The 23332-nt window shown below is 39.6% G+C and overlaps 2 protein-coding genes across 2 annotated transcripts; both read right to left on the bottom strand.

Moving 5' to 3' along the window:
• Positions 1–788: 788 nt before the first annotated feature.
• On the bottom strand, positions 789–14174 carry LOC145983543 (fatty acid synthase-like; the record flags this gene model as incomplete). Its single annotated transcript, XM_083116620.1, has 8 exons — positions 14099–14174; positions 10094–10270; positions 8592–8908; positions 7893–8180; positions 6850–7046; positions 4780–5010; positions 2169–2292; positions 789–965 (listed from the first exon to the last, which is right to left on the bottom strand). Coding segments are annotated over exons 1-8 (1587 nt in total), but the record flags the coding sequence as incomplete, so codon positions are not given.
• A 477-nt stretch (positions 14175–14651) lies between these two features.
• Positions 14652–21691, bottom strand: LOC145983542 (fatty acid synthase-like). Its single transcript, XM_083116619.1, has 5 exons — positions 21683–21691; positions 18717–18827; positions 18267–18375; positions 15129–15383; positions 14652–14881 (listed from the first exon to the last, which is right to left on the bottom strand). The coding sequence occupies exons 1-5, from the start codon at positions 21689–21691 to the stop codon at positions 14652–14654; spliced, it is 714 nt and encodes a 237-aa protein (XP_082972745.1).
• Positions 21692–23332: the final 1641 nt, after the last annotated feature.

Here is a 23332-nt window from a genome sequence, read left to right as displayed (position 1 = left end):
CGCCTGGCCGAGAAGAGGGAAGAGGAAGAAGACAGAGCTCCCTCCACACTTACCTGGCCCAATCACCGCTGGCTACACTCAGGCTCATGCCGGTGTCGCCGTCTCGGCTCGCCTCGGGCGTCCTCCGTGATTCAACTAGCTCGCAGCGCTTACCGCGCTCATCGCGATGGTTTCTGTGATCTACGTTAACTGTCCTATTTTCATCCCAAAGGCGACGTTTTATTCCCTGTCATAATGTGTTGACCCTGCAGGTTTTCATTCCTCTACCACCCGTTTGTTTACCTCTATCAGGCGGCAGAACCCAGTAGCGACTGAGGAATGTTAGTTCTAGGCCAGCGGTATGCTAGGTATTGCTTGCACGATTGGGTCAGTGTACTGTGTGAAGAGGCGATATTCTAACGTTTTCTCAGTTTCCCTCATCGATTTTTACATGTATGCAATATGCAAACACAATAGCTGCATTGCGAGACAGCACATTCTCAATGGGCTGACCTTCTATGAAATCACAAATCCTCAAATGTCAATCTCTCTCGCACGTACGTAGTTCACCCTGCGCTGCATTTACAGGCCAGAGAGACTCTGGCGCCTGGATCCACAGCCGGTATATTCCTCTGTGAGACTTTTGTGGTGGCCTTTCCACGTGTCTCTGATTGTCGTTTTACGAAAATTATCTTAACACCATTCATCCTCATCTCAGCGATTAGCTAAAAAAAATAAAAGTGGCAGAAAAGCAAAGTAAAAAAATCTAATGAATTAATAAAATGTCGAAACAACTTCTTGAAACCTACCGTAGCATAAACGCAGGGAACCGTCGCAGCGTCCTCCATAGACCAGCCATCAGGAATATTCCAGATGAGATTTTCGTCCGCTTCCACTTTGGTGGCGAGGCCTCTCGACTTGATAACTCCCATCACTCTCTGCCCCTTGTTGTTCCTCCCGGAGAACTCGATGCCTAGCACACACTCCTGCAAAAATGTGGAAAGTGTTCTTCAGTTGGAATTGATCCTTGACAAAGACATACTCTTGCAAGGAGTGACGAAGTAGTTTTCATGAACATTAAGTGAATCGAATTAGCTCTCAGAACACACTCCTGCAAAACATATCCAAAGTGTTTCTCAAAGTAGGTGGATTTGAATTATGCTCAGCACACGTCCCTTCAAGTGGTGCCGAAAGTTCCTATTGTAATAAAATGAATAGTACGTAGTACAGCTGCACGACATCTCCATTTTTTTTACTATCCCTCCACTTCATAAGAACACCAAGTCAGTCCCTGACTGTAGCAGATTCCAAAGTCACCAAGGGTCAAAGTAAAATAAGGATATGCAAAAGGATAGATTCAATTAGTAGGTAAATTTATCTTATTTCTTATTTCACATTTAAACATATCCATGAACATTTTTTCACATATTTTTTCACTACAAACTGAAATCACAGTAATATTAAGAATTAGCATACAAAAATAAGTAACCACATGTGTTTGACACATGGAATATTGTCATCAAAATAGAAAAAATCGAATTAAGGGAATGTCTTACATTACCGGACACCCTTAGTTTATTTGCAAAAATTACAAAATGAGTTGGCGGAATATAAGTTGAAAAAAATAATATGGTACTTCAAGATATCCTTTATTTTGGGAATCATTGCTGAAAAATGGACACGAAAGTACAAATAAAGTTGCAAACAAAAGATAGTAATATTTGAAGAAAATCAAAAATCGTGTCCAGTACAGGACAGGCAATGTGTCAGTTTTACAGTTTAGTCGAAATTATAAAGTAAATACCACCGCCAACCTAAATGCAGTGAGAAGGCACTAGCCTACAGTTAAGCACAGTTTTTGCAATGTTCACAAGTAAAGTTCAAGATACTTTCCTGATGTGTATTTTACACAACAATCTTTTTTGAGAGCATTCTACAGATCATTCACTACAGCGCAAATACAAAAGGATACGTCAATCTGACCATGTTGGGAACGTGTGTTTTTTGTACAGCGTTCAACGGTTTATTACATAATCATATTTGAACCATAGTAACAAGAGTTACAAAAGAATGTGTAAGAGTCCATTTAAATCCTAAAAATACAACTCAACACGCGGACACAGAGACTAGAGAGGTTAAAAAGAACACGGAATAGAAAAAATAATGCAGACGTTTGTGTTTATACGTACCTGTTCTAGTCGATCCTTGACTACATCTTCAGCAGCCAATCTTCCTGTAGCTAACATAATATCTCTGAAGTTTAGAGCTGAGAAATACACGTCACAAAGATTTATCTTTCCATGATTAGATGTGCTGTAATGCGAGAGAACAGACCATACATTATAATTACAGAATCCGAAAAGTAGACGAATCAATTTAAGATTTGCCGGCCCCGTGGCGGAGTGGTTAGCACATTGCGCTACGACGCCAGGGGTCCCGGGATCAAATCCCGGCCTGGGCGTGGATGTTTGTGAGTGTCCATTCATCAATTTCATCATTACTCACCCCAATCTTTGCAAATTAGCCAAAAGTTGCTCAAAAAGCTAAGTAAAAGTTTTGTAAAATAAAGTAAATCAAATCAAACAATCAATCAAAGATACGTACATATACTTATATACATACATGCTTTTAGCATTATAATCTAATTTGAGTGAATCATTTCACTTTAAATATCACACCAAGTAGTCAGAGGACGGGTATTCGCCAAAGTTTATTAACCGGTTAGATTCAAACTCAGATGTACCTAGAGGCCAAAGGCTTCCAATGTTGTGATTTTAATGATGGTAGCATTGTAGACATTAAGACAAGAATCTTAGATAGTTAAAGAAAATTAAATTTCCAATACAATAATACGTAACATTAATACTCCTTACCTTAGACTTACTGGGGGATGATGTAAATACAATTAAGAATAATACTAAAATATTTTTTAAAACAGCTAAAGAGTTAGGTTTGGAAGTTAGTAAAGAGAAAACCAAATATACTTACAGGTCGAAACCAAGTGTTAGGTAATATTCCAAATCTAATTATTGATAAATCATTTGAACCAGTTTCCAAATTTAAGTACTTAGGAGTAATACTGACAAATGAAAATGATATTTAAGCAGGCTTTCTTCAGGAAATGCATGTTACTTTTCCCTTCATAAACTTTTCTCTCTCTCTCTCTCTCTCTCTCTCTCTCTCTCTCTCTCTCTCTCTCTCTCTCTCTCTCTCTCTCTCTCTCTCTTTCTGCCTCTACAGCCCTTGGTGGGCCTTGGCCTCCTCCACAATCAGCCTCCATTCCAATCTATCATCAATTCTTCTTCACCATCCTTTAATTTTCATTGTCCGCAAGTTTGCAGTGACGTCGTCTATCCATCGAAGTCGTGGTCTGCCCTTTCTTCTTGCGTGATGAAGCTTTTCTTTTAACATTCCTCTTGACATCCGGTCTTCCATCATTCTCTCCACATGCTCCAACCACTCTATTCTCTGGGCTTTGACAAATCTCACTATATCTTGGCCTTTTATTTACTAGCTCTACATTATATCTTATTCTCCAGTCATCATCTTCCTTCACAGGTCCATATATCTTTCTTAATATTCTTCTCTCAAATATTCTAAGGGCATTTTTCTCTGACAGTTTCAAAGTCCAATTATCTCATCCATAAGTGACAGCTGGTCGTACCAGTGTCTTATAAATTTTAAGCTTTGTATATCTTGTGATCAGTCTATTTCTAAACTGCTTATTTCCAAAATATGCACGATTGCCTGCCTGTATTCTTTCCTTTATTACTTTACTCATATCATTATCACTATATACCATTGTCCCCAGATATTTAAAACAAGGAACTCTCTCAAACTTATTATCTCCAAATGTCAGATCTTGAGGTGCTCTTCTGATCTCAGAGTTAGACATTCTCATGTACTTTGTCTTTTTTTCATTTACAATGAGCCCTATTTTTATTGCTTCTCTTTCCATTTGCTCATAGATTTGTTTAAGTGTACGTATTGTTCTTCTGCATATGCGCATATTTGACTGGACTTTTCAAATATGGTTCCCTTTTGGTCAACCACATTCATTACTTTGTGCAATGCTAGATTAAATAATACTGCCGAAAGGCCATTCCCTTATTTCACTCCTGTATTGAATTTAAACTCTTCGCTCAGTTTACTACAAACCAGTTTCCAAATTCAAATACTTAGGAGAAATATTAACAAATGAAAAATATATTAAAGAGGAAATAAAAAGTAGGATTAATTCAGGAAATGCATGTTATTTTTCTCTTCAAAAACTTTTGTCTTCTCGTTTAATATCTAAGAAACTAAAAGTTAAAATATACAAACAGTATTATTACTTGTATATATTGATGTGAAACTTGGTCCCTTACATTGAAAGAAGTTTATAGTTTGAGTGTGTTTGAAAATAAGATCCTTAGGAAAATATTTGGTCCTAAAAGGGGACGAGGAGACTGATGAAGGTTACATAATTTAGAACTACATAATTTGTATTCATGTCCATATGTTATTAGAATAATTAAATCAAGAAGACTTAGGTGGGCAGACCATGTGGCACGAATGGGAGAGGAAAGAGGAGTTTACAGGATTCTTGTTGGGAAACCTGATGGTAGAGACCAGTAAGAAGGCCAAGACGAAGATGGAGAGATAACGTTGAGATGGACCTAAAGGAAATCGGTGGGGATGGAAAAGAGTGTATAGATCTTGCTCAGGGTAGACAGAGATGGAAGGCCTGTGTTGCTGCAGCCATGAACCTTCCCTTCCGGTTTAAAAAGGCTAGAGAGTTAGTTACTTAATACTCCTCACCTTAGAGGCGATTGAATCCATCGAAGACTCGAGAGATCGCACCTTCTCAAGGTGTTCAGGTACGCGTATTCTGTGAAGATGGTTGGGGAATCCTCGAAGGGCAAGTGACGGTAGCTCCCCCATGACCCTTCCTCGTACACGTTCATCGCCAGGTCCTTGAGCAGCTGTTGTCGGAAGAAAGGGTCTGTGAGACTGAATTCAGGAGCTGCTGAATCGCGAATGAACACGCACCTGTAAGTGAGGAGCAACGTAACTGCCATGTAACTCTCATTCCATTGACTTGGAATTACACACAGTCAAACATATTTTAGAGAACAAATAATGAAAGAATTAGTTACAACTTTAAAGAGTACACTTGAACTCGACGATCAGAGGCGCTGGAGGAGCAACTTGGACATTCACTCGAGAATGGCACTAGATATAAATTAAATATTGATTGAGTGTTGTCCAGCTTTTAGTAAACTGGTTATGCCGATTGACAAACAAAGATATCCATTTTTTTCAGACTTGTTGATTTCATTTGACTTGGTTACAGGTCCCGCAACAAACCTGAAGCAGACTATGACAAATTATTTTTTTTCCATGGATTAGTTATGAACTTGAAAACTCAAATAATTTGGCTATGTATCATTTTGTTCAGAAAGAAACACTTCTTAAAACATATAATTTTAACACCTTAATATACATAAAACTGTGTGCTTGTTTGTCTGCCAATTATTTAAACAGACACACTACTTGTTTTCACGGGTAATTTTATATCTGCCCATGAAATACTACTTGAAAAGAGTGAAATTAAGAACTTACTTTTTCCACGCAATTTACTCGACGTAGCCTACTTCACGCTAGGAATATCTACTTCAAGCATTGGTTAAATATAAGGAAGATTTGATCAATCTATATTTATGTACTACTGTACTGCATGGGACTACTTTCGCTCGTACTCATACTCGTTCATCTCTCCCATGCTCGAGAGTTTACAATGAAATATCATTTTGATGTGATGGCCGCAGTGGCTCAGTCGGTAACGCGTCTGACTACCATGCTAAATGTTTCGGATTCGATCTCCGGCCGATTTAAATCCAGGAACGTTTCTAACGTTGGAAGCGATCCCGGCGCCCACCCAGCGTAGAATGACATGGGTACCTGGGGGAAACCCTACGGGTTAAAATCGGTCAGGGGCGTGATGCTGATCACATCACCCCCACTCACGACCGGATCAAGAATAGTGTGGGGCATCACCCCCACACCCCCTATACGCCTTCATGGCGTGGTGCTAAGCACAGGGGAGCACTTTACTTTTTTATATCATTTTGATGTGACAATAATCTAATGCACATATATGGGTAAAATATCCGTCCTGGCAGTTTCAGCCCATAGGCATGTATTTCATTTTCACGTATCACTGCATTGGTGAAAGAGACTACACTACATTTTGACATGGAGATAATGACTATTGTTACTTAAGTTTCAATTTCACTACGTTTTTCACTTAACGATCCATATTTGAGGGCCCACTTCCACAGACAAATTACGGTTATACTTGTACTATTGGGATTTGAGTGCATACAGCTCGTTTCGCCTGTTCGAAAATTATTCGCTCGAGCGAAGAAGCTAGAATTCTTATTACAGCAGTCTAATATATATACTATCCGTGGACATATCAATATTATGAAAATTAATATCATAATATATGGAAGGGAGAATTTATGATTTTTTTTGTGAACTGTAACTCAAATGCTTTTGAAAATATTGTGTCCAATGTTGCATGGACATGCAGAATGCAGTTGCTGCACGTATCATGTCGATTGTCGTTTTGTTTAGGGCATACATGTCTTGCAATTTCGATGGAAGTAGCAACTTGCGAATAGTAATGAGGAAATCATCATTGGAGGGATTTAACGGTTCTACAGTTATAGGGATTAAGCATTGCAAAAGTTAAACCTTTTCCGTCGATGGAATAGACAGTTGTTTTTGGTGGAACATTTGTCTCAACATGATTCAATTTTAACCAAGAGATTTTTTTCCGAAAAACCTTGACATTATTCGACTATCTACATATGATCCAGTTACCTAACACTTGTCCCATTTGGCTCTCTTCTGATGCAGTTAACCAAACCCAAGATTCCACTCATTGCCTCATGTTGTGCAACCAGAAGCACATTGCCTTTATTCTTGTGGCTCTCCTCCACTGCAGCTTTCACTTCCTCCAACCAATCGAAGTTCTTCTCTGTGACCCTTACCACTCTAGGATCCGGCTGTGAGACAACCTGTTCATAGTAAAAGATAATGTCCGTTATACTCATCCAGAAGAATAATAATGTAATTTTCCAAATTACATCTTATTTGTAAAATAAGACATATTAACCTCATTGTCCTTGATACGCAAAGTTACTACAAAACGTAAACTGGATGGTTCGAAGAGTATACAAACTCTAAGCCAATGTAATTTACACATACATATATCACGTGTAGGTACAGAGTTCTGTTCTTTGCAAAATCAATGCATATGATGAGAATTTCAACTTGGTATGGTAAGGTAAAGTACGCAAATAACAGAATGGTTCATAAAAAGAGACATTTGGTTAACGTCTCCAGTATAGTCCGTCATTTCTCGGCAACTACGGAAACTCAATGCTCTTGCTTCGAAGGAGTCGTGGTCCTTATCTGACACCAGTTGAAAGTGAGCAACGAAGGTGCAGCACGCAGAGTTATTTGTCATACTTTGAACTTTTTTATTTACATTTATCATTAATTGCATCAAATCTGACAAAATATTACATATACTCGTAATAGGATAGATTACTAATACAGAATATTATAATTTTGACCTGGGGCAGCAATTTTATTTTTATCCATTGCGTTCCTTAAGATATATCTAGGGGTCCTACTAACAGATAGTAACTATTGTTTAGGACCTTTATTTTTTGTTGTATACCTTCTTTTATAGGCAGTCAACAAGAAGAGTCTCTTATTAGGGTCCTTTACCTATTACGATTTATTTCAGTTCTTCTTTTAACAGTCAGACTGCTTTTATTCAGTTGAAATTCGAGACAATGCAGAAATAAGTTTGACTTAGCTTAAGTAAGCGGGAACCAGGTCAAGTTTCCACTTACCTTTCTTAGAAGATGAAGGGTGGCATATCGTATGCTCTGCTTCACAATGCTCTCCAGCTGAAATCCATTTATAGAGATGGTGGTTGGATTTGATCCCTTCTCCCAAACGATAGCGAAACTACCTTCCTTAAGATGCTTGAAAGTCAAGTCTGAGCATTTTGAAAATCCTGAAATAATGGTGAGGTCAAACTCTGCCTCGCCGTTCGGAAATGTCTCTTCAATCCTGAATCCATTTCCTGGAAGAAGTTTGCTCAAGTCCACGCTATTTTTGAAGATGGTCACATCAGGCTGAAAATGTATATAAATTTATGTATTAGAACTGAAATGTATTATTTATTTGGTATCTATCATAGTTGGAGGGTCAAACAATTGTTATAAAATACAACGATCTTGTTGTATTCCTGTCTGATACTGACGGTTTAGCTGACGAACGTATAAGGTCGATAAGAATGTAGGTAAGCTGAAGTAAACAAGATCACTTCAGCTTCAATATTTTGCTTCGGTTTCTTGGGAAGAAAGCATTGGAGACATTGTGCATTTTGAAGACAATTTACAGAATGAAATTGCACGGACTGAAGAGAAGTCCGCCATATAAAGGAAACGAATTTCTTTTGACATAAAGTATGTTTTAATCCAAATCCAAATTCTGAATCTTGGTAGATAAAGCGATATACTAAAGATGTGCTTAAAACAAGTTACCTGGACGAAAGGCAGATCTTTCACAACCTCTGAAATGATTGGTGAGAGTAGTTGCTGTGTTCCATCCGGCACTTCGGCAACTTTAATCTTCGCCGAAGACATGTTCTCCAACACAACATGCACGCACATTCTCACAACGTCAACCAACTCCTTCGGTTTCTCCCCGAAAGGGTTGAGATAGGGAACAAACTCGTATTTCTCCATCACAGGATTTGTCTGGATGCCTCGTCTCGTTATGAAGTTGGCCTTCAATCCTTGGATCTCAATTCCTCCACTCTTTACGACGTTAATCCCTTCGTAGATTGTACATTCCACACCTTCAAAAGAGTTGATCAATGATTGAATTATATTTTGTGATTTAGAATAACCAATAACCCCATTCGCAGTTACCTTGCTAATTTCACATAATATGTAGTATAATTTATTGGAATTCCTTATTAAATAATTATTTAATAATTATTCATTGATCGGAATAGTTAATTCTGGAGAAATTTCAATATTCTGATAATTATATATATATATAATTTTTCAGCAATCTAGCATACAACGCAATGGATTGAATATGTGTTATGCCTCTGTATGTAATTCACTAAGGAAGAATTTCTAGAAATATGCACATGTGAAGTTCTATCGATAGGCATCACATCAAATATAAAATAAAGATATAACACACACACACACACACACACACACACATACACAGAGAGAGAGAGAGAGAGAGAGAGAGAGAGAGAGAGAGAGAGAGAGAGAGAGAGAGGTGGGGAACATTAACTCATTGTTGTAGGTTAACAGTTTACAAACAGATAATCATTTGCAAAAACTACTACCATTCTCTCTTAGTCGCCTAAATTACGGAGGCGACACTTTCGGGCCATCCATAATGCTTACTGAGGGGCAATTTACTTTTTGCCTCTCTGCCACCTATTCACACGCACAGGGGGTTTAGATAGATATCAAGAGAGAGAGAGAGAAAGATAATTTGTAGATCTTCCACAACTAAAATGATTTAAAGTTGACGATACTTTCTCCTTTACAATGATCATAATCTCAAGAAGTGTGGAGTGTTATGTAAAGGAAAATAAAGGAAGAGAAGGGAAAGGAATGAAAGCATATGGAAGAAAATAACAAAGAATAGGAAGGAATCAATGTTAGAGTTCGTAACACACTCGATTTACAAGTACAAAAGCTACTCCTCTATATTTCTCGTAAATCAAATATTAAGATATTCATACATCTTTCTCATAATCTAATACATGATAAAAACTTTGATTGTTTATGAATTAAATCAATTTTTCTCATCGTTTGTGTGCCGTGCAGAGAATATGGTGAATTAAACATTCTAACGCAGTTTCAAACCAAAGATTCTTGTCTCCTTAAATCGGATATGTTGACGAAACCTTCAAGTTACTCGCTGTAGAGGAGGCCATTAACTGTATTTTCTCTGCTCCACATTTCTCGCCAAAAATAAAAAAAACTCAATTCATTATATACTGTATTCCTACCTTCATTTTCCTGCAGTTCCCCAACGATGCTTAGGTGTTTCTTCGTGTCAATGATGAGGCGTTTCATAGAGGTTGGGACGAGGAGGGCTCGAGACTGATCCTGCAGGATGCCGAGCTGCATCATTGTGTCTATAAACGACACCCAGTTTGAATTCCACCGCAGTAAACCGTGTTTCCCTGCAAATATTGCACACAATTGAAGTTGTAATAATAGGCATGCCACAGATGTTGCCGTGAACCGGTGGTTCGGAACTCACTTTAAGATGTAGGTCCAGTCGCAACTATCCTTTCTGTGCATAAAAGCGGACTTCAAACAAAACTCAAACACGAAAGCTATGAAACTATATTCGGGTATAGAATATAATAGAATTTATTTCAAGTATGAGCCTGTACAGCTGTACATAACATACAAGGATGAAAAATTTTAGTACAATTTTCCTACACCCTTCCTCCTCTCAGTCTACTTCCACATTCACACTGCTTGGGAGTTCACAAACACTATTTCATTTCAACTCTTTCACTACACTTGCACTGTTACCTGAGTGATTCCTAAATTTTCTCACATTTATTTATTTACTCATTTAGTACCACCCTTCCTTTCACACATGTTCGATATTCCCACCGAGCTTCTTTGCTCTCTTTGCCCAGGCATAGTGTAGGAAAGTTCCCAGATTCCTTATTTGTACCTCCCCCCTCTCGGTGTCTCCCTCCTAATGGTGCTTCTCATTATATCCTCAATGTTACGTCCCCCCTCTCGGTCTCTCCCTCCTAATAATGCTTCTCATTATATCCTCAATGTTAGATTCATTTATTTCCCTGATATATTTTTGTCTTGCCTCCCCTGTTTCTTTGCGCTGGAGGAGAATTTGAAATTTCGTGTCGTCTTCACCCCATAGCGGGCATTGTACGCTCCCGTTCTCCCGTTTTAGTTTAACTTGTGCCCATCCCCTCAGTCTGAATCAGGCCGATCCTGACCTTTCTTTTGCCCCACACAAATCCACGTAGTTCCTTCTTTTCCATTCTCGATCCGTATCCACTATTTTCGCTAATATTAACGATATTTTTGCATCGCATTCTGCCAAAATGTTTTGTTTATTAATGTCTTCCAGTCTGGCACGTATGGCTTCTACCATCTGAATATCAATTCTTCCCTCTATTCTCTCTTCCCACACCCATCCCAGCCCAATACTGTATAATTCAGTCTTTATTTTTGCTACCCATTGGCTTCCATTACCCCCTCCTAATCTGCGATTGTATACAGAGTTTCTTCAAATATCCCCCCTCCATGGTTATCAGTTTTGCCTAGTATTTAATTTATTTAATTTAAGTACCATTTTGGCATCCACTTCCTCTCTTAATTTTCCCATTTCCCTAAGTGCCCCACTTTTTGCCATACCCCTCCCTACTCCTAGCCCTTGTTTTAGGAATCTAGACTGTACGACGTTTACAGTTTCCCCTCCCTCCCAGACCCATAGTTCGATGCCATAGAACAGTGTTGCCTTAGGTGTGGCCTCGTAGACCCCTTCCAGAATCTTGATTGGTATATTTGGTACTTTCTATTTTATTTTTCTTGTTTCTTTCCAACGGAAACATTGCATTACATTTATTCCTGTGTACGTGCCTTGCCCACCTGCCCGTCATTGTCATCACCATAGCTAAATAATCGTACTGTTTCACCCTGTCGACACTTGTCCCTCCTTATTTCCATTGTTCATCCTTACCAAATAAATACCCATTCTTAAATACCATTATTTTGGTCTTCTTGATATTTACTCGCATGGCCCACTTCCCGCAATATCCATGTAATGTGTCTAGACCGTTCTATAGACCTGCTGTTGTGTTCGAAATCAGTACCACGCCGTCTGCGTACAACAGAAGCGGTACCTTTATGTCCGATATCTTTGGTGGATCCGTGTTGATGAAGAGGATAAACAGCAAACGGGAGAGAACGCACCCCTGCTTCACCCCCAGTATTGATTAATGTGCCTCTGTAACGCTCTTATTCCCGCACTTTACGCAAAACTTAACTTTTTCGTATGCCGCTTGGAGAGATCTGATCATTCTGGAGGATACCCCAACGTCCTACAATTTTTACCCCTAGTTTTTCTTGTATCAATGTCTGCAATGAAAGTACATTGTCTATTGTCTGAAAAATTTTCCGAAATCCAGCTTGCAGAGGGGAAAGTACATCAAAAATTTTGCACCATTTTTGTAAACGTCAATATAATATCTGGCAGTACACTTTGCTCAGTACCGACAGTAATGAGACCCCCTGTAATTGTTAGGATTGCTTTTTTTCCCCTTACCCTTGTAGATGGGGCAAATGATGGTATCCGACCATTTTCCCGGAAACAGCCCCTTCTGGTAGAGCCCATTCATAATTTCCCTGCCCATTTTCGCCATCAGTGAGTTTTTTCTTTGTGCCCTTTATAATCTCAGCGGTTAAGCCATCCCTGCCTGCCACTTTCCCGTTTCTTAGCGAGTTGATTGCTAGAGAGTATTCATTGTCTGTTATTTCTTCATCTAGAATTGGTAGGAAGGTGCCCAAGTAATTTCTCTTGTTCCCAGGTATTTATTTCTTCCTCCCTTGGCTCCCATTATTCCCTTAAAGTGTCGTTCCCACATTTCGGGGGTAATCTCCGCATCCGTGTACTCCTTCCCTCTTAAGTTCCGGATTATTCTCCACAGCTGTGCTGCGTCTCGCTGTTGCACGGCCTCCTCAATCGCCTTAACCCTTCTCTCCTCTCATTTCCCCCTTTCCCTCTCCAGCATCGTAGCGTATAGTTTCCGCTGTGTTACATACGTTACTATATTTACCTCGTTGCTGAGTATTTTGAATTTTTTCAGAGCCTGTGTCATTCCTTTTTTTCTGAATTTTGCATGCATCATTATACCATCCTGCCTTTTGAGTTTTCCCTCCCCCCGTCCATCCTGTATCATGTGCCTGGCTGCCCTCTCCATGCAATGTTAGTATAATTTTAATGCTTGAAGTAGATCCCCCTCTGTTAGTAAATTCAACATTTGGTTCGTCATGAGCGCTGAAATTTTGTCGATTAATGTATCTGAAAATTCCCGAGAGCCCTCCTCCTTCCATCGATACCTCCGAACTGCTTCGGGGCCAGAGCCGCCTGTTGCCCCCTCCCTGCTCCTCTCGTTCATATTTCCTCCCCCCCTCCGTAGTTCAGAGTTGCTATTAACGGAAGATGTTTTCTCACTGTCCTTGCATCCACCAGAAATTCTGCTATGTTTTGTGTTAAGTCCCTCGATATAATAAAATATTCTATGACCTAGCCCCATTATCAGTGACGTTGTGAAATTTCCCTCTGTCCCCTCTGCATTGGCCGTTGAGTATGACAAAGTTAAAAACCTCCCTGAAATCCAATAATTTCCTCCCGTCTGCATTCACATGCGAGTCTTTGCTTTGTTGTGTATAAAATATCAAGTCGTCGTTTGATGCACCCCTTTCCCCCTCCCCTGTGATCATCCCCCGATTACATCATCTATCCCAATTCTAGCGTTAAAGCCACCCGCGACTAGCATGCTTGCATCGGGGAATTTGTCCTCAACCTCGTGCAGAAACATGGTTAAGTTTTGAAAATAGTTCTCATCCCGGTGTTTGTACCCCGTTGGTTGGTTATAAATCGTTACAAGACAGAATTTCAGTCCTTGCAGCGCGAAGAGAATCCCATCGTGCTTGGCATCCAGTAACATCACTTTCCCCTCCCACTCGGGTTTGAAAAGTACCATCAGCCTCCGCATGTTACGCCCCCGTTTTGCCTTCCTCCCTACATATTTACTGAAAATCCTAAATTTCAGATTTTCAGGAGTGTCTTCGGCGGCCTCCCACGTTTCCTGAAGGACGACAATATCGAAGGACCGAACGTATTCTCTAAACCCCTCTTGGTGCAACTTTCCCTTCAGCCCCTCTACGTTCCAGCTCAGTATCTTTAACTTGTGACCCCCCGCCCCCTCCTTCGTTGATTCTGGTAGCTAACCTACACATACCTGATTTCGGCTGCAGCTCCGATGGTCTCTCCTTGTCCATCACACTTGGACGTCTGCGGTCTAAAACATCACACATATCGGCACCATTTAAATCCAAATTCCTAGGACGCACTTGTGTTGTTCTCGTCACGCCCTTTCCCCTCCACTACAGAGTCCGGAGGTCATTCTGTGCCTTTCCTCTGCGTGAGCTGTGGATGGATCCCTGTTGTTTCCTGCTTGGACGATTGCGGCCTCACGTTCCAAACCCTCCCATCGTGCGGGCCGCGGCCACCCGTGACATCTTTCCTCTGGGAAGCAACCCTTTCCTGGCCGTTGACCTCTCGTGGACCTTCCATTTTGCTACCGCCGGGTTCGCCTTTATCCACCTCCCGTCCCTGGTTGCCAAATGTCCGTCCTCCTTGTCCTTGCTGTTGTCCAACGCAGATGATGTCGGAGCAGTCGTCGTTCGTAACGAAAACTTGGCCATCAACTATTATTTTATTATAACTAATCAAGGCCCGTCTTCCCTCTCTCCTGGCATCCCTCATGTGTTCCGTAAGAAGTTGCCTCTGCCTCAGGATCTGTGGCGAGAAGTCTTCTCTGAGGAATATGAAGGTGCCCTATAGCTTCTTCCGGCTTGCCAATATCTCTTCCTTCTTCTTGTAGTGGTGGAACTTAACGAGACTTTGTAGTTGAGCCTGTACGCTCTCTCCACCGTCAGATCGTCGAGGTCCACGTTCATCTTCTCCCTCGCCAGATCCCTGATCTTCTCCTCCGACTGCTGGCAGGTCTCATGTCCGTTCTCTTCCACACCATCGAATATTAAATTATTTCGTTTCAAAATGGTTAACAAAACTTTGTCCACCTCCGTCTCCGCCGAACGCAATCTCCGCCACAGCGTGTCGTTCTCTTCTCGGAGCGTTGCGTTCTCTTTCTTCAGCGCTTCCAATCTCCTTCCAATCACGGACGTTTAACAAGAATAGGATGGAGTAAAGATGTTAGTTACGGAAACAATTATTTTTGCATGTAATATACATATGTAATGATTCACCTGTTACATCAGCTTCCATGATCCCTTTGAACATGTCCGAATAGTTGTAACCTCGAAGGCGGCATTCCTTGTACATGTCGTCTGTTTTCAACTTTGGTCCACCATTGTGTTCAGTCTCTGCTGGTGGAAAGTCGCTCATCTCCTTCTCTACGTCAGCGGGGACGAAGATCTTCCCGGTAATTACTGCAAACCCTCCTTCGCTCACCTCGAATGATCCACAGCCGTGCATCAGAGTGACAGTGAATTTAACCTTTCCTGGTGGAGTGAAAATCTTCATATTAAAGTTAGGAACTTGAATGAGCAGTAAAAGCACACTAAAAAATTCAAGGACACTGTGATGGAATCTTAGCCAACACAAATTTCCTTCCTCCTTATAATGACTTTCATCAGTGAGTTACAAAACGAGAAAATACACTAAAATTACTGTAAAATATCGGACCAAACCAAAAACACAATACCTGATTGTAATGGACAAATGATACACGATAAAAATCTTTAACTATATACTCGAGAACATGAAAATAAAATACACCGTCGTATATGGAACGTTTGTATCCCAATCCCATTGTAAAGTTTCTAACTTTATATTACATACATACATACTTATGTATATGATAGCGTTACTATTGTTTTATTGCTAGCATTTGTAGGTATCGGTAACAGAGCAACAGCTTCTCCTCAAATGATGTAAGAAAATATGATATAAATATATCAAACAATTGTATTGTAATTTTACTAAGTATAAACTTCGAACTGAAATGTTACTTTTTGATGATATCGTATGTTTGTGCGTAAGAAATCATGAAGTTTTACCTCTCCAATAAAAGGTCTGAAATTGTATTATGACTACAAATATATTGTTTCAAAGTGATTCCAAATTCGAGTATATAATGGAAATTTACAAGTAACTACGCGTACAATAAATACAGTAAGCCCGTTTCGCCGCCTGAATGCTGTCAACCACACATAATATTTAATTGCATTTGTGACGTCATATCCCGTCGTGATACGATGCGTTCCAGGGTTGCCGGCAACATATTCTGTGATTAATGATATAGCTACAATCAGTCACATTATATACCGTAAAACAAAACGAGAAAACACGTTCTGTAAACTAACAGGAAGTAAAAAAAAATGTACGAAAAATGGTAGAAATAAAATAGAATTCAAGTGGAAGTGGTCATATCTAATTTTGCCTCAGCTTACGTGTCAAATATTTGTAAATCTAGTTACCTAGTTGGCATCTACAATTTAGTCTATCCACTTCGTCCTTCTGATATTAGTTCTATGTGACACAATGAAACTGAACAGATGACAAAATAAAAATGAAAGAACTCAAAATTCTAAATTTAAGCAACACATAGGCTAATATGATGTATATTCAGGGCATTATGAGACAATTCGCAAAAATCATTGAAAATACAGGGATATAAGTAGTAGTAATACATGCTCTCCGACGACTGTGTTTATCTGTGCACCGGATACACATGTAAGTTTGCAACTGTAAACAGGGCAGTATATTCGCTACTAATTCATCATTAGATTGTTACTGTGGTTGTACGTGTTTTAGCTGTAATGTAACAACGTGAACCTCGGATACTTCCCTTATCAGCACAAAAGTACCACATGGCATCTGGACACAAACCTGTAGATATCAACCTTGCAACGAGATTTGCAAATATTTGACATGTAGCTGGGCGTAAACAGCCACATGTAAGCTGTAAGTCCAATAACATTTATTGTTGTTGATATTTGACATGTAGGCTGAGACAAAATCCGATATTGACACTTAATTTTCAATACGTTTTTTACCATTTCTCATATGGTTGGTTCACTTCCCCTTCCCCTGAGATGACTGCTGATCTTCTGGCTGGTAGGCTATGATGTTCGGTCTACTGGACGCGTTTCTCGCTTTGTTTTACAACTAATAATGTGGTTGGTAGTTTGTAATTTTTCACAAAATTTGCGTGCACCTTGCAGCCCTGCCGTGTGCTGTTTCGCCGCAGGAAATGACGTCACAGATAGGATCAAATGTTGTTTGGGTTGCCAGCATCCAGGCGGCAGAACGGTCTTTTTTGAACGGCTGTAGCGTCGAATCGACGCACCAACGGGAAAAATATTACTGAGAAAAGTTGTTTCTCTTGATGTCCTCTATACGAATCTGTGTCCGTGGGCGCCGTTAAAATGACACCCTGTATAGCGAATCCTATTAAACAGTGACAGCTTCTGTGACGAATTTACTTCCCTCAGAAAAAGTTTTAATCTTCCCAACTGTTTATCATCCGTGCTGGGAGATGGTGAAAATGTTTCAACAACAGTTTTAGCTTTTTGAAAACAGCTGCCCTGTTACACTGTTTCTGAGGAAATTTTTAAGCTATCTTTAATGCTTTACTGTGTTGTGTAAGTCCTGTGCAGGTTCTTTTCAACCTTGCAATTTTAATATTTCTCAAGGGGGTCATTTCACTCTTTTCTAAGCTTTAAAGTAAGGGCTTTAGATAAGAGGATATTTCCTCGCACACTTTAAATGTACAATATGGCCATATATGCCGACGCACCTGAAAATTTTAATTAATTCATTCATTCATTAAAATATTAGTAACTTAGACACCTTGTATTAACTATTTTTCTTGAGAATGTGGATCATGTTCTTGATGGCAGTTTTTATGTAAATAATGTGTGCCTATATGGAATTAAGTACAGGTGCTAGTCGCTTGCATAACTCATGGTCTGGACTATCAATAGAATATAAAACAGAATTATGAATGTTTACCCATGTGTTAGTGTGTCTAGAAGTCTGTAGAAAATAATAGGTAATATTTTTTTAAGTCAAAGGAATCGAATGTGTATGAAATTTTAATACCAAGAAGAGTTGGGTGTAATGATTTTTACAACAAAGAAAAAGTCGAGGGCTGTCAAGACAGAAGATTATTTTCTTGGAACAGTAACAAATAATCATATCTGATTTGTAAATAGAGAACCCAGAGGAAGTGCTCCAAATACAGACAACATCATTATTCTGAGACTGTTTCATAACTACTTAGAAACTTGCCTTTAGCAGTGAAGCAATGGTATCAAATTACCTGAGAGTAAGTATATATTAGGAATTACATGACAAAACATTAATCTTTCGATACTCACCTTCTGGTTGAATGACTGTAGCTCGCAGAAATCGAACATTCTCGAAAATCACTGGCTCTAATTTTAATTCACTGCGTCGTACTTTCGTGAATGTTTCCCACGCGAGACACTGGAAAGTTAATAATGTACTTAATTTTGACTTCTTAATTCTAACTTTTAATGCACAGAATTTCTTGCACAACTTTGGTATGACATAACATGTAAAACTGGACTATTGCAAATACATAATTAACAGGTACACTAATTAATCCGTGATATAAAAAACAATGGAATTATTATTAACTGAATTTTACGAACACTTGTTTGTTTAAATGCTAGTACACCACAGTCAACACCATGAAAAGTAAATTAGTTATCGTGATAATTTGAGGCAAGTTAACAGCACCAAAATTTTTTGTTCGGTTTAATTAAAATAACATTTAATGATAATGCACAACACAGGATCCATACCAGATATCCAGTAGCAGGGAATAGAATTTTTCCATCAATCCTATGTCCTTTGTAGAATTTCATCTCTTTCAGTTTCAGGTCTACAACAATGTTGCGAACAGAATATCCTCTCTGAAATTAAACAAATAATTACTGTAGCGAATACTTAGTTTCCCCTCCAGGGAACACCGCCTTAAAGTAGCACTGACCGTGCGGGCGGAGTGGTTTGCGTGCTTTGTTGAGGCTGAGAGCTATGCCAGCGGTAGAATCTACCGGCAGGGTCACCCATGCTGGACAGGTCTCAGAAGAGAAGCCTGACTAAGGTGTTCTACAACGTCCCATCTTTACCATATCCTATCCTAATATTCCTTCCTAGTCCCAAATACTGCTGCCTTATAGTCATAGAGGGATCTATAAAGGCTAAGGGAAGAAAACCCTAACAGAAAATTACCTGGTCCTCCAGGTTGGGGGTTGGCGTGAGGCTAAAAACCTTATCCTGAAAAAATCAATCGTTCAGAAACCACAACTTGTGCCTCGGAAAGTGGATAAATATGATGACGGACCAGCTAAACGGATAACGGACATGAATATGGCCACGTGGAATATAAAGACAATGCTAGCCCCAAGAAAGGTGCAGGAGATAGCACAAGAAATAGAAAAGAATGGTATACAGATAGCAGCAGTACAAGAAATTAGATGGGTTGGAACGGGTAGAGTAGACAAAAAAAGACTTCACAATGTTTTATAGTGGAACAAAACAAAGGACAGGGCAGAGAGGTACAGGCTTCATAATAACTAAGGAAGCAAGAAAAAGTATACTGCAGTTAGTGCCAGTATGTGATAGAATAAGCAAGCTCAGAGTTAAAGGATCATTCAGAAACATAACAATTATAACAGTGTATGCACCTACAGAAGACAAAGGTGATCAAGAGAAAGAATAATTTTATGATGAGCTGGAGGAAACATTAGAAGAAACACCTAGATATGATTCAATTATTATCATGGGAGATTTTAATGCACAAATTGGAAAGGATAGGAGAAAAGGAATAAGTGGAGCCTATACCTTACATAGAGAAAGCAATAATAATGGCAATCTACTCTATCAGTTTGCAATTAGAAACAAAATTATAATAAAAAGCACGTGTTTCCCACATAAAGATATACATTTGGGGACCTGGAAATCCCCAGATGGAACAACAACAAACCAAATCGACCATGTTTTGGTAGGTCACAGATCAATCACAGATATTGGAAGTTGCAGAGGATCTAACTGTGACTCTGAGCACTTTCTTTTGAAAGTAAAAGTTCGAGAGAGAATAAGAACAACACAACAGACAGAAAAACTAAAAAGAATAAAATGGAATATGCAGAAATGGAAAAAAGAAGAAATCAGACAAAGATACCAAGATGCAATAGCTAAAAAAAAAAAAAAAGTTGGACAGCAGAGGAGAGGAGCTCAACCGAAAAACACTGGGAGAAAATACAAGGAACTCTAAAAGAAGTAGCAGAAGAAATAATAGGAGAAGATAAACAAGTAGGGGAAAAATGTGGTTCGATGAGGATTGAAGAAAGTAATAAAGATAAAGAACGAAGCTAGACAAAAAATGATACAAAGAAAAACGAGAGGAAATGTCGAAAGGTATCGAGAAGAAAGGAATATAGCTAATAAAACATGCAAACAGAAAAAGAAGGAGATAATGAAGAAACAGCTGATGGAGATTGATGACTTGAGTAGACAAAATGAAACAACAAAAGTATATACCGCAATCAAAAAAAGTAAATAAAGGATACCAACCAAAGGAAATTGGATATAAGGATAAAAACGGAGCAATGATAGGAGATCAGCATAGAAAATTAGAGAGATGGGCAGAATATTATCAAGAACAGCTAGGGAAAGAAGATGAACTAGTGGAAACAACAGGAATAGATGGATACAATGAGGGAACCATTGAAGACCCACCAACAATGGAGGAGATAGAAATAGCAATTAGAAAAGCAAAAAATAAAAAAGGACTAGGAGAAGACGGTATAATAATAGAAATGCTAAAGATGGCAGGACTGACAATGAAAATTGAAATCCATAAACTCCTGGAACGGATCTGGAAAGATGAACAAATGCCGGAAGGATGGAAAGTTGGAATAATATGCCCAATACACAAAAAAGGGGATCGAACGGAATGTAGTAACTATAGACCAATAATGCTGCTAAATGTGGTTTACAAAGTCCTTACCAGTATTATTAATGAAAGACTGAAGAAATATACTGAAGCTATAGTAGGAGAATATCAATGTGGATTTAGACCAGGCAGGGGTACAACAGTTCAAATTATTCATTATACAACAGATAATTGAAAAACACTATGAATATGCAATAGACCTCCTAATTCTATTCATTGACTACAAAAGAGCATTTGATAGTATAAGGAGACCCGAACTGAGTAGAGCTATGCAAGAATTAAAGATCCCATCAAGTTAATAAATTTAATAGAAATGACAATGAAACAGACCAGAGCAAAAGTGAAAATAGGGAATGAAACAAGTAGAGAATTTCCATATTACAGAGGAGTCAAACAAGAAGATGGACTGTCAACCACACTCTTCATACTAGCATTACACGTGGTCGTTCAAAAGGTAGATAAGAGAGGATCAATTTTTACAAAGAACACTCAAATATGCGCATATGCAGATGGCATTGCAATAATAGCACGAACAGGAAACGATTTAAAGAAAACATACCAGAGATTAGAAGAAACTGCAAATAGGTTAGGACTAGAAACAAATGTCAATAAAACAAAGTAAAGGGTTTTCCAATAAGGGCGGGTCGATGTTGGCAGCCTGTGGCGGCCATGTTGTTTTGGTGGCGTCTGTCTAATATGTTGTTTCCTTTTCAGGCACTGATGCCAAATCACCATGGCAAGTTACACGATTGAGCAGCGCGTCTAAATGATAAAACTTTATTATCAAAATGACTGTTCGTTAGTGCAAACGTTGCGCATGTTGCGCCCATTTTACGGCAGACGCGGTGGCCCTTCAAAGTCGACTCTCCAACGTTTGGTGGCTAAATTCGAGACGACCGGTTCGGTAAACAATCAGCCAACACCCGTACGTCAAAGGAACGCCAGATCGGCTGAGAACATCGCCGCGGTCTGTGAAAGTGTGCAGGAGAACCCGAGGCGGTCAATTCCTCGCCGTGCACAAGAACTCGGCCTTTCGCAGACTTCAACTTGGCGAATTTTGCATCGGGACTTGGGCCTACACCCGTACAAGATCCAACTGACCCAGGAGCTCAAAGTTAATGACCATAGACAACGCCGTTTGTTCGCTAACTGGGCTTCGGAGCGTTTGGAAGAGGACCCCAATTTTGGCCGAAAAATCATCTTTAGCGACGAGGCGCATTTTTGGATGAATGGCTGTGTCGATAAGCAAAATTGCCGTATATGGGACGACGCCAACCCACACGAGGTTCACCAGGTGGCATTGCATCCACAAAAAGTTACTGTTTGGTGCGGATTTTGGGCCGGCGGCATCATTGGTCCGTACTTTTTTGAAAACGACGTTGGTGAGGCCATCACCGTCAACGGCGAGCGCTACAGAACGATGATAACCGATTTCTTTTGGCCCAAATTGAACGATATGGACGTAGACGACATGTGGTTCCAGCAGGACGGCGCTACGTGCCACACAGCGGACGCTACGATGGACATTCTGCATGGACGATTTGAAGGTATGGTTATCTCTCGCAGAGGTGACGTGAATTGGCCACCAAGATCGTGCGATTTGACCCCGCTAGACTTTTTCTTGTGGGGTTTCCTGAAGTCGAAGGTCTATGCCAATAAGCCGCAATCGACCGACGCCCTTAAAGTCAACATCACCCAGGCCATCGCTCAAATTCAGCCGGATCTATGCGGCAGTGTCATTGAAAATTGGACCACTCGGATAAGTGCCACCGTGAGAAGCCGCGGCGGACATTTGAACGATGTTATATTCCATACATAATGGCATACATGGGCCTTTCAAATAAAAAAAGAATTTCGTTCATACCTCACTCACAGCTTGTTTTATTCCATTTCAACATCGACCCGCCCTTATTGGAAAACCCTTTACATGATTGTTACCCAAAAACCTGACAAATATAGAGAGGAAAGAATAGAAATAAATGGGAAGGAATTTGAAGAGTCAGGTCATTCCAATATTTAGGGCTGATCATAGATGAACAAAATAAAAAAGATAGCATGATAAAGGAAAGGATATACATGGGGAATAGGGCATATCAAGTCAAGTCTTATCTTGGCGGTTTTGTATTTTTATTGAGTCTCAGTCTTATGGGACTATGCCTCAGTATATGTCATTTTGTCTTTTGTCTCTTCTTTTGCATGTCTGTTTAAATTGTAGTTGTCTAATGTCATAAAGTCATGCTCTACAACTGTCGTAGAGCTTTTTTGGTGTGGTAGAAAATAAGATGTAGATTAGAACATGTTGCCGATAAGGCGATGAAGTGTGGTGAGTCTGTGGTGATTTGCAAGATAGTGATGAATGTCAAGGATTTTGGTGGTGATGCCGGAGGGCATTTTCAAATGTTATGGCGGTGATGCCGGAGGGCATTTTCATATTATGCAAACATGCAATTATTAAAGAGC

This window comes from Lepisma saccharinum, unplaced genomic scaffold, assembly GCF_977018435.1.
Source record: "Lepisma saccharinum unplaced genomic scaffold, izLepSacc3.1 HAP1_SCAFFOLD_1218, whole genome shotgun sequence".
NCBI lineage: Eukaryota > Metazoa > Arthropoda > Insecta > Zygentoma > Lepismatidae > Lepisma > Lepisma saccharinum.
The sequence above is the reverse complement of the archived record's forward strand: the minus strand, read 5'-3'. Positions and strand labels throughout refer to the sequence as shown.